Source organism: Pimephales promelas, chromosome 3 (genome assembly GCF_988280905.1).
Source record: "Pimephales promelas chromosome 3, fPimPro1.hap1.1, whole genome shotgun sequence".
NCBI lineage: Eukaryota > Metazoa > Chordata > Actinopteri > Cypriniformes > Leuciscidae > Pimephales > Pimephales promelas.
The window spans coordinates 22,004,308-22,019,377 of NC_142771.1; the positions used below are offsets into that span (position 1 = coordinate 22,004,308).

A 15,070-nucleotide genomic window follows, 5' to 3' on the forward strand; every position below is an offset into this window, starting at 1 on the left:
GGGCTGGGAGGTTTTTTTGTTTGTCTGTTTGTTTTTTTAGCGTTTTGATGTGAAATAGATCGATGCAATGACAGAAAGTATGCATGTCTGTGGATGTATGTTCATACTGTTTTTATGCAATGACATTGTGTTCATACTGTGTATGAATGTGTGTGTTTTTATAGACTCTATGAATGATGGACTGACTGGAGAGCACTTTAAATTTTATTGTACCAGTGACACTGACAAAAAAGACCTGTTCTATCTATTCTGAACTCATTTCCAAAAAGAAAGAAAGAGAGTGCATTTGTGAGTGTATTTCATCTTTGGCGAAGATCTTCACAAATTTCCTGTGGTCAGAGGTGGCCAGCATTTGCATAATCTCTGGGCGTAAATTGCTGAAAGTCTAATTTTCAAACATCCGCCCAATCTCCGTCAGGCGTAACACTTAATCAGAGCTCAGTCCGGCAAACAAGCGGGGTCTGGCACGTTGGTCATCCCTCAGCCTTCTGCCGATATAGCTTTCATTTCCCTCAGCCGGAGAATTGTTAATGAACATCAAAGCTATCTTAAATCAACAGTCTGCCGCAGGTGAGAGATGCTTTGAGTGGAGAGAAACAAACCTCTCATGAATCAAAGATGCTCTTTTTCCATCCCGGTCCTTTAGGATATTTGTTTATAGCTAACTTTCAAGCTTACTAATCACAATTCAAACTCCACGGCACGCTCAATCACTCTGTGCAGTCTCTCCATCTGCAATCTAAGCAGCAATGTGCCAATACCTATTTTCAGTCTTTAGGCAAACGAAAGGATTCAAGGCGCTTTCCGCTATCGGCACAATTCGGGCGTATTAACGATGCTTTAATTATAATTAAGACAGATACCTAAAAAAAACAGGGATCGCTGGAAAGAACAAAACACTCGCACCTTATTGGGATGTGGGCTGTTTGCACACTTGAAAGGTGAGACGAAAGCAAATCAATAATGAGCCATTTTGTAATTAACAGAATGTGCGCAGAATTAGGCAAACGACTATCTGGAGAAATTGAAAATATTGATTTTAATTTATAAAATATATTTCAGCCCTTTGATGCCCTTGCGTCGACAGACAATTAGATTTAACCATCACTTGGATATTTTTGCCTTCTCGTTTCTTATTATCATAAAATCTCGATATTTTCCCATGTAATGGGGAAGATAATGATGTTCGGGGAAGGTCAGAGGCTTGGATGGCCAAGGTTGAGGAGGAGATGACCGAAGGAAATGAGAGACTTTCAAAACGATGAGACCCGCTCACTTTCAAAGGCCCATAAAATGAAATGAAGCCCTGGGGGTCTGGAAGCTGGCTGGATTGTGTTTTCAAAGATGTATAACATGTTTGCAGTTGTGACAATGGCGTCTTGGAGCCTCTTGCCAATAGACCAGCAAACATTGTGAAACAGGCCCTTTGGGTGATTAGAATAATCACTTCCTGCTTGCCAGCTCTTTCAAGCCTATGCCAGAGCTCGTAGATTAAGGTCACACCTCCAACCCCCAGGCACACAACTATGCCTTCATCAAATAATGCAACTAAACACCAACCCGTTTCAAATTTCTGTTTGCTATTCCTAACCAAACAATTAACAGTACTGACAGAGATCCCAGACACTTAAAGGGTTAGCTCACCCAAAAATGAAAATTCTGTCAGTAATTACTCACCCTCATGTTGTTCCAACCCCGTAAGACATTTGTTCATCTTCAGAACACGAATTAAGATATTTTTGATTAAATCTGAGAGCTGGATCACTCCTACATACGAGTCCATAGGCTTCTTGAGGGATTGAAACTTGCCGGCCTCGAAAAGTTATTAAAGACATTGTTAAAACAGTCCAAGTGACTACAGTATTTATGTTTGTTTTTGCGCACAAAAAGTATTCTCGTTGCTTGATAAAGTTAAGATTGAGCCTTTGTAGTCACTTGGACTATTTTAACGATGTCTTTCAATCCCTGAAGAAGCCTATGGACTAGTATGGAGGAGTGAGACAGCTCTCAGATTTCATCAATAATACCTTAATTCACGTTCCGAAGATGAACGAAGGTCTCACGGGGTTGGAACAACAAACATGAGGGTGAGTAAATACTGACAGAATTTTATTTTTTTGGGTGAACTATCCCTTTAATGTGTTGGAATTTCTTTGCACAACAAACCAATGATTAAACCAAGTGGCATCGCCAACAAATAATGCTCTTTTCTCAGAAATAACATTTCTGAGCTGATTTTATTCGATGTCTTAGCAGAGTAACCACAGGTTTAGTTCATAACATTAACTACCAAATATCGAATTAATAGAGTGAAAAGGACACATTCTTTCTTTAAGATGAGTGATGCTTGCTTCAATTTTTTCATCAAATGAGTTATCTAATACAATGAGATATATTAGTTTTTACTGGCCAATACTTTTTGGGGCCACTGTTAGTTCAGTAAATGAAAATAAAATAGCATAAGAGGAAAAACAATATTTGAAAGGAATATGAAATTATCATATTTGGTATAAGAGTAATTTGCCATTTCATATCCTCTGCAGCATTCATAAATGGAGGATTCAAGGCATGTGGGTTGAGAACATTTTTTACGCACACAAAGGACATTAGTGATACTGCCCATTAGCCCTAAATGCAAATGCATTTAACCCTCTGTTACAGGGTTGCTTTCTGCAAATGATTTATTTATTTATTTGGAAGCATAGTAATGTGATTGTATTTATTATTATACGACAAAATTACGATCACTTTCTCAAAGGTGAGGATAAATGATAATGCTGATCCATTTTAGTTTACAGAAGTTCTATATTTATAAATATATCTGATATTGTCCAATACCCCCCCCCCCCTCTCCTTTTAGGCTGTTTTTAATTTGATCTATTTTATGTGCACAAGTCAAATAAAAAAAAATTACAAATAAAAAATTACAGAGCCATTTCCTTTGAAATGAGGATCCACTCACCTGCATAGAATTCTGGGCTGTAGACTGCACCCACGACTGGATTCAACTTCCAGCCTAGACAGAGAAAGAGAGGGAGACCATCTGATATTAGCCACCCTCGGTCTGCACAACGAGAATTCTACATCTGATCCTTCACAAGAGTTGGCTTCTGGTTAACTAGAACTTTCATGCCCATGTGTAATGATGTCAGTAGCGGGCTGACCACACTGAAGCACTACTGTCATGCAGAGCCAGGATATGGCCATGAGTGGCCTGACAGATTCCTCTCTAATTCTAACCTCTACAAATGGCCTGTCTGTCTAAACCCTCCATAAGTAAAAAAAAATCCTGTGATATCAACTGAGATCTGATCTAAAAGGCTGTCTCAGTTTTCCACTTCCATTTAAACTTGCGGGTGAGGAAGAAAAAAAAAAACAGCCATGAAAAACATTTCAGATGATACTCAGAAAATCGACAATTACAAGCACTCTCCTTCTCTGTTTGAAAATCTGTGGGTCTGGGGCAACATGTTTTTCAGATTTTGAATAAGACAGTAGAGTTGGTTACACTTTATTTTTAAGTATTTTAAAGTGACAGAGTTACATTATGTACCTTTTACCCCCTGTCTGTGAAGTTGCATACTCGGTATAAGGTCTAAACTTTGTGCTGTACACCTTATAATGTTAATATATAGAGTGGGGTCCCAAAGCATGAGACCACTTGGGGGAAAAATAGGATTCAAAAAATTAAAACAGATATTATAATGATTTGAAAAAAAGCATGTAAATAAGCATTAAAAAAAATAAAATATTTAAGGTTCTGCGCTATTTCTAGGTTGTTATTTAGATGAGTAAATGTGTGACAGATGCACAAGATGCTCTTTGGATTATTCTCAAATCATGCTGGCATGCTATCATTAAGTCTTTTCCCGCCATTGATGGAATATTGACGGAATTTTCCATCCTTTACAACACGCTTGCACACCAATGACGGAATTTTCTGGCAATCCATGTTTTCAATGTTATACGGTAGGGGGTGTCGCAATTACGCATTTTCTGAAAGAGTACATCATCTCCAGAACAAAACACTGGCGAAAAAGAAGCAGAAACAAGTAATAGAAGCATGGTTTATGTAACAGAGGCCAGGTAATAAACACTGTGATTGTAAACCTCACTCCCCTGATCTCAAGAGACACACTAGTGACTCACACTAGAGACTGAGGTGTTTAGCCTCCTTGTTTTCTTGAATTTCTCAGTTTTTTTCAAACAAAATGTTGCTTTTTATAAAACCCCCATTCATGTTCATAAAAAGAACACATGAAGCTAGATTTTTTTTTGTGTGTGTTGTTGTTGTTGTTTATTTTAATATATGGCATGTTCAGATTTTCAGGCAACAAAATAGTCTGGGGACCATGAACGTTTTGTGAAAATCAACAATAATGCTGGCGGTGGCTGGCAACTTTTTTAAAAACACTGGCGGGGAAAGAGTTAAAGAAATATCAAGTCAACATTTTGTTTCCATCAATGGTGGGGAAAGAGTTAATAAATCACAAAAATACTAATTAATTGTCAATATCAAGAGAACTTGTTCTTACCATTTGCATATGGGTTGACAGTCTTTTTATTCGTCATTACCCGTGCTGTTGCATTGTTTACCTGAGTACAAACAGCAGTGTGTGAGCAAGAACCATACTGAAGCTAAAGCTGTAAATATTGAAATATTGCATGCATTACATTGAAGATTTTCAAAATGATTATAGATCATAACAAACAGTTAAAGAAAAGTGTAAATACATATAAAGCAAAGAAAATATATGCAAAAGTCTCATCATAAAAAGACTCGTCAGCATGCGCCATCAAATGATGATCACGTTGAAGGAGTACATGGAGTAAAGAAAAACAGAAACACAAAATTCACTCAACAAACGAAAGGCATCGAGTATGAGACAGCATGCGGTAGAGAGGGAACGACTAGGTTAACAGAACAACAAGAGCGTAGGAATGGAAGGAAACAAAAAGTTTGGCATTGTGCAACATACACTAAACCTTCAGAGTTGAGGTACAGTCGGAAAACAAAGCAACATTTAGCATTCAACACTCCAAGAGCCTTGTGCTTCATCACAAGAATAATAATCAGAAAGATAAATGAAAAGAAGTAATAACGAAAGAAAATCATTCAAGCCGAAAAAGGATATAAAGAGAGTGCATTATTTAACATAATCATGGAGTTCAGAATCTGAGTAGGATGCGCACGATTCAGTTCAATCCAATGAGAGGCTCTCAGGAAGCTAAGTGTTCACTCAAGTAACACGCGTACCAAGAGAAAACAGCATCAAGAAACTCAACATCAAGTCAAAAAACAGTCACGAGGTATCAGCGCGAGTTCGTGAAATGGCAGATGGCTCTCTCCACTTACCATTCGCCGCCATCGCCCGCGTGTGTATGTATTGTTACTGAGTTTGGCGAGGGGCCTACCAGCTACCGTTGGAAAAGGGGGGAAAATGAGAAAGCAAAAAAGCCATCATCTTATTGAAAGATGGCACCACGTCACATCCGAACTCTTGTGAAAAATTGAAAATAAAAAAAAGCTGCAAACAAATAAAGCAACAACTGTTAAAGGTGAATCGGCTACAAGGATGGCCACTGTCGTTGACCGTAAAGTAGACAACAGTGCTCTTCTACACTGTCAAGTAGGTGTCATTGGAGCTGTAGATTTACTGTAAAAGGCTTGTGTGTTTGAGAGCAGCCCCGTCTAACAGCAGCGTCTTCAGGCCAATTAACAAATGCTGCCGGCTCCGGGCCGCTTTTAGCGCAGATCCCTCGTCAACTTTGCAATAAGGCCTCTGGCTATCATCACACAAATGCTGTTTGCACTCTGCCTGATGACTCGCTGCACCCATTTGCTTATTAAGCAAAAATATGCTAGGAAAGAGAACAGAAAAGAATCGAAGCGAATGCCAACTAAAGCCAACCAATTAGATAACGCGAGCACCGTGGTCTATCTGACTTGAAATCTTAGAATAACTGAAACGGATTAGGGATACAATGGGGGGAGGGAGGGAAAGAGAGAGGAGCACACGCAGGAAAAGACGAGGGATGCGTCTAAAACAGTGAGATGAGAGTGAGGCGCACACTGACACACACAACAGAATAATGGATAACAACAACAACAGCAACAAAGACAAACAAACAAACAAACAAAAATGAATAAAAGAAAACAAAAACAATTGAGAAGGGAAATATTTGTTACATGCACCTCTATTTTACGACCTTCTACCACCGTGCCGTGTAATTTCTCTCTGGCCCTGTCCGCATCGGCACTATTTTCGAAAGTTACGAAACCAAAACCCTGCATGCAGGTGGGAGAGGGGAGGGGGGAGAACAACATGCACATTATTAATTCAGTCATACACCCAAGAAATCCACTGTGGCTCTACCTCTGCCATTCTCACACACATAAACAGCTGCTGCTGCTGCTACTGCTGCATTTACCCCCTCTCTCTTTCTCCTCCTCTTTTCTCCTGCACCATGCAAAGCATCGAGATTAACCATAATTTACGGGTTCTGTTAGAACCTCTAAGGAGAAATCAAATACAATAGCAGGTCTAAGAACGTAAAGTCACTTAAATGAAACGTAAAAAAAAAGCAAACAAAATAGTACACCTTTAATAACAAGTCTTAGAGTAAACATAATCCATTTGTAAAAAAAAACAGTGTCATTTAAAAGTCTACAATGCAACATAAATAAAAGTCATCACAAAAGAAAAAAACAACTCGTCAGACAAATGATAAAGGATTGTGTACTAAAGAACTTGTTAACATGCATCATTATCTCCCCCAGCTGGAACAGAAGAACATAATTCATATTTCAATAAAGAAAATTGTTTATGCACAGGAATGATGCTAAGTGTCATAACGCTGAATAACGCTGTCAATTACGTAGCTCAGTGGAGAATGTTCTTCATTTGACACCATAACAGAACAAAGACAAGTGCCAAACACATTTCCACACACTCCATTGAACAGGGCACTAATAACTCTAGCACAGCAGCTGATATGAGATTGCATTACATACGTTAACATGACTGCAACAAGCATTTATTCAGTACAATACAGAAACTAATTCATCATTGGTTTCTTTCCCTTTTTAAATAAACATGATGTTCAGTTAAGCCTCTAAACTCACTGCACTGTTCTGATTGTTCCAAGAATATGAGCATGCAAAGGAAGTATGTCACACAAACGTACCTTTGATCCTCGTTCATTAAATATGATTTCAACATCTAAGATTTTACCAAATTGCTGGAAAGAGAACAGAACACAGATCAGACATACTGTCTAAATTTGATTTGACATGTAAACTCACTTTCTAACTTTTAAAAACATTTACTTAATCTAGGTGCATCAAGCTACACGTTTTAAATGTTGTTTTAATCCACCTAAAATCACCAATTCAATTTTAATGGATCATTTTATTATCAATTTCTTTCAAAAGAAAAAAAAAAAAGATAGGAAAGTTTAAGTAATATTTATTTAATTTGAGTTGTTTAAAGCTCTTTTTGATTTTGACTTAAAATAAATAATTATACACAACTCAAAAGTTTGGGGTTGGTAGGATTAATTTTTTTAAACAGGTTTCTTATGCTCGCCAAATTTACAAAAATACAGTGACATTTTGAAATATTATTACAATTTAAATTTACATACCTATTTTGTATTTTAAGATAAATAAACTTAAAATAAAGAAATGTAATTTATTCCTGTGATGCAAATCTGAATTTTCAGCATCATTACTCATGTCTTCAATGTCATTTGCTGCTCAAGAAACATTTCATATTTATCATCAATGTTCAAAACAGTGCTGCTTAATATCTTTATTGGAAGCTTGATAGTTATTCAGAATTATTTGATAAATAGACAGTTCAAAATAACAGCATTTAGGGCCCTATTTTAACGATCTGAAACGCAATTATCGAGTGTGAAGCGCAAGTAACTTTGTGGGCGAGTCTTGAACGCTGTTGCTATTTTACCGGCGGGGATAAATGACTCTTGCACCCGACGCAAGTTTAAAAGGGGTTAGTCTGAAGTAGCTTCATTATTCATAGGTGTGGTTTGGGCGTAACGGAAACAAACCAATAAGAGCGTCATATCACATTCCCTTTAAGAGCATGATGAACGAGGTGCACTTGTTCTGTGGCGCAATACTATTATAACAGCGCACATCAATCGGTTCACAGCCGAGGGGATCGATGTTCTCGTCAGGGCCGTAAAAGAAAGAGAAGTAACATCGGGGATAGGACAAACCCACCCAAATTAGCTTTGGTTAAACATGCTTATAATAATTTGGGTAAATGTGTAAGCTTTAAGCCAATTTTTCCCATCGTCATGGATACAACAATGATTTCCCTCATGTTTTAATATTTTTTTTCTTATAATAATGTATCATTTGCAAAAAGTAAAATGCATCTGTGTAGATAAGCGAATCATCCACAGTGTATGCGCTTTGTTCACATTCTGTATTATGGCCAAGCATGCGCGCTTAAAATAGCATCTAAATGTACGCCCAACGCACCACTGACTTTAGACTAGGTTTCTTCTGGTCATTGGCGCAATTGTTTTCTTGAACTGCAAAATAGCAGCACTAGGGATTGTTTGCGCCGACACACGGCTCCTTTTTTGCGCCGACCCGCCCAGGGAGTGCGTCTGTGGAGGGAAAAGCCCGCTTTGCACGGGTGCAAAATAGGAATGATAAATGCGTCAGTGTACAAAGTCATTTGTGCCGGGTGCAAGATAGAGCCCTGTAAATGTGTTGTAATCTTTTTACAGTTACGTTGGACCATTTTAATGCATCCTTGCAGAATAAAAGTACTAATTTAATGAAAAAATAAAACAAAATCCTACTGACCCCAAATTATGCATTTTTTTTCATTTAATATTCAAATAAATCCTTCAGTTATGCCCTATGGAGCTTCCAAAACAAGACTGGACCCAAATCGCAGATCTTACCCAAATCAAATATCATGGGACATGCATTAGGACAACACACGGCTCAACAATATTATTGATCTGTGTTGTATTATTTTCATGTTATCGCTGTGAAGCTGCTTTATTTATACAATCTGTATTGTAAAAAGCGCAATATAAATAAAGGTGACTTGACTTGACTGGCGGCGTGGCCACTGTCTGTGCTGTGAATGAGAAAGAGAGAAAACAGGTACTTACGCCAAACATTTGCCTGAGGTCTGGATCTCTAAACCTGAAGGGGATATTAGAGACGTGGAGCCTCTTGGGCTGCGATTTGTTTTCTGTGTTTTCAGATGACTGTGTTTGCTGTTGGCTGTCTGTCTGTGCTGAATCGTCTGTCTGCTGTGTGGGGGGGGAAAAAGAGAAAGAAATCAGGGAATATCAGTCAGTAAGACTGGCAAATTTTGATGTGCCAACTGTAAATAAACTCAACAAGCGAAGATGCTGTCTTTGCACACAAGTATTTGCCGCACCACTGGTGTGCTTTTCGACTTGGTTCATCGCAGTACTGCAGTCTCAATGAACAGTCTATCGTGCCTGTACCTCCAGGCGCTTCCACGGAGCCAGACCCAAGGCTTTGTTTTAACAACGTAGCTGGTGAAAACTTTTACCACCTGTTCCTGCCTCCCTTTCTCAGGCAGATTTGAAAAACATATGTAGAGCACGCACACACAAAACGAGGCGTAGTTTGTAATGCGGTGTTTGCAGGGGTTGGGGCAGTGGGTGGTAGCTGTGGGTGATATATGACATGGCTGCTTCACTATATCTTGCTTTCTCTCGCTTTCTCTGGCCACGCATGACTGCTGGCTGCTCCCTGCAACTATGTGCCTCTCAGCCTGGACTGCTGCCTGTGTGTGTGCGCGTGTGTGTGTGTTTCTGTCTGAATGTATTTGTATGACTTAGCTAGAGAGAGTATTGAATTGGGAGACTTTACTTTCTATTTTTCTCCCTTGTGTACGTTTGTGTGTCAGTGGGCGACTTCCAAATGGCATTTTTATGCCCTTAAAGGAACAGTATAACCAAAAAAATAAAATTCTGTTTTCATGTTGATCCAAACCAGATATTTTTTTTTTTTCAAAGGGATCTTTTTTGAATGATGAAGCAAAAGCAGCATTAAACCAAAAGTATTGGAATAAACAGTAACGATTTATTTAAAATAAGTAAAATGTTATTTCAAATTGAACTGTTTTCAATTTTATAGTATATTTGAAAATGTCATGTGATGTCAAAGCATCATTAGGCTACTCTAGTGTTCAATGTCACATGATCCTTCAGAAACCACTCTAATATGCTGATTTGCATTATCATTTTTGAAAACATGTATTTTTTTTTTCAGGATTCTATGATGAAGAAACTAAAAAAGAAATTATATTTCACCTCACCCAACATGTCTCTGCCCTTAGGAGTGAGGCCATAGTGGTGCTCTCTTGAATGTAATTCACCCATTATGTGTGTTAGCATGAGCATGTTCACATGTATGTGAATTTATGTGCATTTATTTTCCTTTGTAGCACTTGAGAAGCGGAGGTTCTGCCTCAAGCCTGCAGTTATGCCCAGAGATATTTTTTAAACTTTCTGCTTGCTGCAGCTGTCCTGTCATGCTTCAAGAGCTCTGGAAATCATATTGTCTGGAACAAAAGAATGACTGAGTCCCAGTGTAACAACTGCCTCTGACATTACAGATGCTCAGGACTTTTAAAGCAAGCTTCACTGGAAATACTGGCAACGGAACGGACCATGTGTCTGTGTGCGTGTGGCATTGTTATTTAAATCAGGCGGTGCTCAGGGCGACTCTGACAAAAGCGGCAACAGAAAGTTTAAAAAAAAAGCAAAGCTCAAATGAAGAATAAAGAACAGCTTGCCGGGACTATAAATATGAATATCGTGTCATCAAAATGTTTGTACAGTGTACGATATACCCACCCGACTGAAATGCAAGGGTGGGGGGAAAACATGAGAGAGCACTTGAAAAATACTAGTCTTTCAATACATGAAAGGCTGCAGAAGTGCAAGGAGAGAAAAAAAAAATCTGTCTTGTGTTATTACAAGTCATAAACAAAAGAACACCCACTCCTCAAGGCAGAGAACAAAGAAAAAAACGGAAGATAAAACGCTAAAGCAGTGTAGTAAACCATCCAATGTAAAACTGACAAGATGTGCGCCGTCTTTATTGCTTTAACAAAATTGCACTTTTCCTATTGCGGGAGGCTCGGTTTAATGGCGTCGTGAGGCAAGCGGCCCTCAGCAGAAGAGACAACTGGGGTGTTATAATTGGAAATATGCTTTTCCATTTACAGCTCTTTCAATAAAGGTATAGGAAGGAATGCAGCGGGTCTTTAGGTTGAGGCACGGCACGGTCGGCAGCCATATGTGCGGTTTTAGAGATCTCATTTCATGGTCTGTGCATATGGCTGCCTTAATGGCTCAATTAATTGATTCCGAAATCAATTAATCGATTCGCCCGTCTAGTAGCCGTGGGGAGCCGGGGGCCACGGTGACTGATCTCAGGGTGATGGGATGAGACGGAGGGGAAAGAAATAAATCTATAGAACTAAAATAAGGGCCAGGGGCAGAAGCGAAACACAGTTTGAATCACATTCACAGTGTGTGTTGAAATATTCAGGCATCAAACTTTCATTATTCAAACATGCGATGCACAATACGATACTTCCAATCGTTACAAATCACGATCAATTCCAAAGCGGCCTTAAAAAAAAAAGAAGAGGAATAAAGTCCTCTGTGGCCATTTCTATGGAGCAAGAGATTGTGTTGCTCCCTGTAGGGAGGAAAGGTGAGGGAAAGATGGAGAGATAAGGACAGGAATGTGAGGGAGGACAGCGGTTCAGCCTGGGAGACCTACTCAATTACTGATTGGGGACTCACAGAGTTGTGAGTGTTTACCATTCATTGATCTCACACTGAGTGCTAAACGGCAAACAGTGACAGGGCTGCCGGTGTGTGCTCTGAGCACACACAAAAACACACAGCCGCTGGAGTGTAAGAGCCCACACGGACACACATATGGCAGCGCTGGACAGAAAAAGATAACCTCACAGTGAGGACTTGGAGCATAAAATGCCTTTAGAATGTTTTCCATTTCGAGGAATTTTTCAGTGTGGGGGAATGTGGAATAATTGCATCAACCGGCATTGATCCATGAGGGAGCTTTTGTTTAATAATGTCTTGTACGTTTCATAAAAAGGAAAAAATATCCATATTTCATTTATCTATATGCATATGTAAGTGTGTGTGTGTGACATTTTTTCTTTATGTAATGTATATGCAGTAGAATATGTGTGTGTAAATAAATATAAATATATATACGGCCCGTTACCATACTTAACCTAAAAGGAGTGGAATGGTTGTCATTCCATTCTCGGAACAATTCTGGGATGTGTGCCATGTAAAAATATAGCCTGTGTGTGTGTGTGTGTGTGTGTCTGTATAGCATGCATACGGCTGACAGTTTACATAGCGTGCCATCTGTGCCGCATTCTTTTCACTGGCAGAGGACTTCAACATGGAGGGAAAAACAAAAACAAACAGTAAAAAAAAGCCTTCCAGTTAATCTTTTTTGGTATCAAAGGATTCATTAATAGTCATTCATTATAACAGAAGCATATTTTGCTGCAATGTTGGTTTTACATGAGCAGAAAAATAAAAACCAAGCATTTGGGAAAGATAAACCAACCAAAGCCACAGCGCTCAGTGCTTCAGAGTGCTCCACGCTCATTTGCGAAGACGTTCTCATGCACAAACAACTGCACAATAGCTCACAGAGGTACAACACTGAGGGATTCCTGCACTCAGTGAACCGCAGAGGCAAAAAAAGACAGATAACGTACATCAGCGATGATGCCATTTTAAGATGTGCTATTTTCAGCACAGCAACATTACTAGGATGAAACGCAGTAGCTGTCTAAGTCAACCTCCACCATCATCTGCGCGTCTACAACCATCCGTCGACCCCCAAAAGCTGCACCAGAGGGGTTGAGAGGGGGACGTTCTGCAAGATGTCTGCCCTCTTGAGGGTGTGGCCCAGTCCACACGTGCCCTCCCTTAAGGAAATCAGCTCTCACTCCGCCTGGGTGAGGATGGTCTCCTTTGGGACCGCATGGGGGAACGAGGCCAATGAAGCACGACAGGAGTCAGAGCAGCAAGCCGACATATTGAGCTGACATCCACACCATTTGTCAAACAAAAAAAAGCTGCATGAGAAAATAATCAACAGATTTACAACAAATATGAGACCACTCATCTTTCTGAAGTGACACTATCTAGTAGCGAAATGTCAGTTGAGAGGAGGGAGTACCTGCATATCACTTGCATATTCACACAGTGCCCGCAAACCAACCTGAATGGGTCAAACTGGAGGCAATGGATGGGCTAATTAAAGAGCAAACAACTCACCCACTATCTGTATTGTCCGAAACTAAATGAACTTGAAATGATCTGTGAGTGGGCCGGTTTTAACAACCACTCAGGCCTGTTAAATAAATTAAAAGTCCACCTCTGTGTCTGTGACCATCATTACATCTGTGGTGTTTACTGAGAATCTGATGACTAATGTCCTAAAATGAAGGTGACAAATAATAATAACAGCCATAACAAAACTGTTAAGAAGAATTTAAATTTGTATTAATCTTTGTTAACATTAGTTTATAAATACACAACTGTTCATTGTTTGTTCATGTAAGTTTACAGTGGATTATATGGAAATTATGTTAACAAATACAACTTTTGATTTGTATAATTTATCAGTAAATGTTCAAATTAACACAAACAAATAAGGTTAATAAATGATGTAAGTGTTGTTCATTCTTAGTTAATGTTAACTTAAGTTGTTAACTAATGGTGAATAATGAAACCTTACTGTAAAGTGTCACCTATTTCATAATAATTTTCAATTCATTAACATTATCACGTCATAAGGTATAATAAACTAAAAAAAAACGTTTTATTGCAGCATTCATCAATTTAGGATAATGTTAATATATACTGTAAATTATCTATTGTTCATTATTATATCTAAACAAATGTTAATTTAAGCAACTTCATATGCTAAAAATGTATTAGTATACACTGCTGTTTAAAAGTTTGGGGTTGGCTGTTTTTTGAAAGACCTCTCTAATACTTAACAACATTGCATCAAAAATACTAAAAAATAGTAATATTGTGAAAAATTAATACAATTTAAAATAACCGTTTACTCTTTGAATATATTAATGGAATTTTTTTTCCTGTGATGTCAAAGCTAAATTTTCAGCATCACATGATCCGTCAGAAATCATTCTAATATGATGATTTACAGCTCAAGAAACATTTATTATTATTATTAATTTTGAAAAGAGTTGTGCTGCTTTGTATTTTTGTGAAAGACAAAAGCAGCATTTATATATAAAAAAAAAAACATAAAAATAAAAATCGTTTAAATCATTGTAAATGTCTTTACTGGCACTTTTGTGCATCATCAACATATTTAAAGGGATAGTTACCAAAAAATAAATAAATAAATAAATAAATAAATAAATAAATAAATAAATAAATAAATAAATAAATAAATAAATAAATTCTGTCATTCTCTCCCTCTTTTCGTTTCAAAACCCACAAGACTTCATCTTCGGAACAAAAAATTACGGTATTTTAATGAACTCCAAGAGATATCTGTTCCTCCATTTTTTGTAAAGCCTAAATTTAAAAATGGAATCTGTTCATTATATAAAGCAATCATGTCTCTTCAGAACATTTCGACTAAACCACTCAATTCATATTCGTCTGCTAAATGAATAAATGTAAATGTAATGTAATCTCTTTATGAACTTTTTCTAGCATTAAAGTGGTAATTGCAAAGCTGTCAACAGGGGCACAGAATGCTTTTAGATTGAATTAAAATATCTTAATTCAACGCATTCTCATCCTAGGCGTCATCTAACTAACACTTTTGACCATGCGTCTATAAATCCGACGCACATGGCAACCTTTAGCATCAGTTAGGTGACGCGAGTGGGTTAGGAGTAGACCACTAGGAGGCACGTCTCATATTGACGCAAAAGGGTGCCATGTGCGTCCGATGTTGACACATGGTCAAAAGCGTCAGTTAGATGAC

The 15,070-nt window shown here is 38.2% G+C and overlaps 1 protein-coding gene across 8 annotated transcripts in view; it reads right to left on the reverse strand.

Moving 5' to 3' along the window:
• The window catches only part of rbfox1 (RNA binding fox-1 homolog 1), a 252,524-nt gene that overhangs the window by 26,604 nt on the left and 210,850 nt on the right, over positions 1-15,070 (reverse strand). For all 8 annotated transcript variants that reach the window (XM_039686223.2, XM_089128490.1, XM_089128492.1 and 5 more), the window contains 5 exons: positions 9,163-9,306; positions 7,189-7,242; positions 6,197-6,289; positions 4,536-4,596; positions 2,963-3,016 (listed from right to left, as the gene is read on the reverse strand). In XM_039686223.2, the coding sequence (XP_039542157.2) occupies positions 2,963-3,016; positions 4,536-4,596; positions 6,197-6,289; positions 7,189-7,242; positions 9,163-9,306 (406 nt within the window). The remainder of the gene's footprint in view (positions 1-2,962; positions 3,017-4,535; positions 4,597-6,196; positions 6,290-7,188; positions 7,243-9,162; positions 9,307-15,070) is intronic.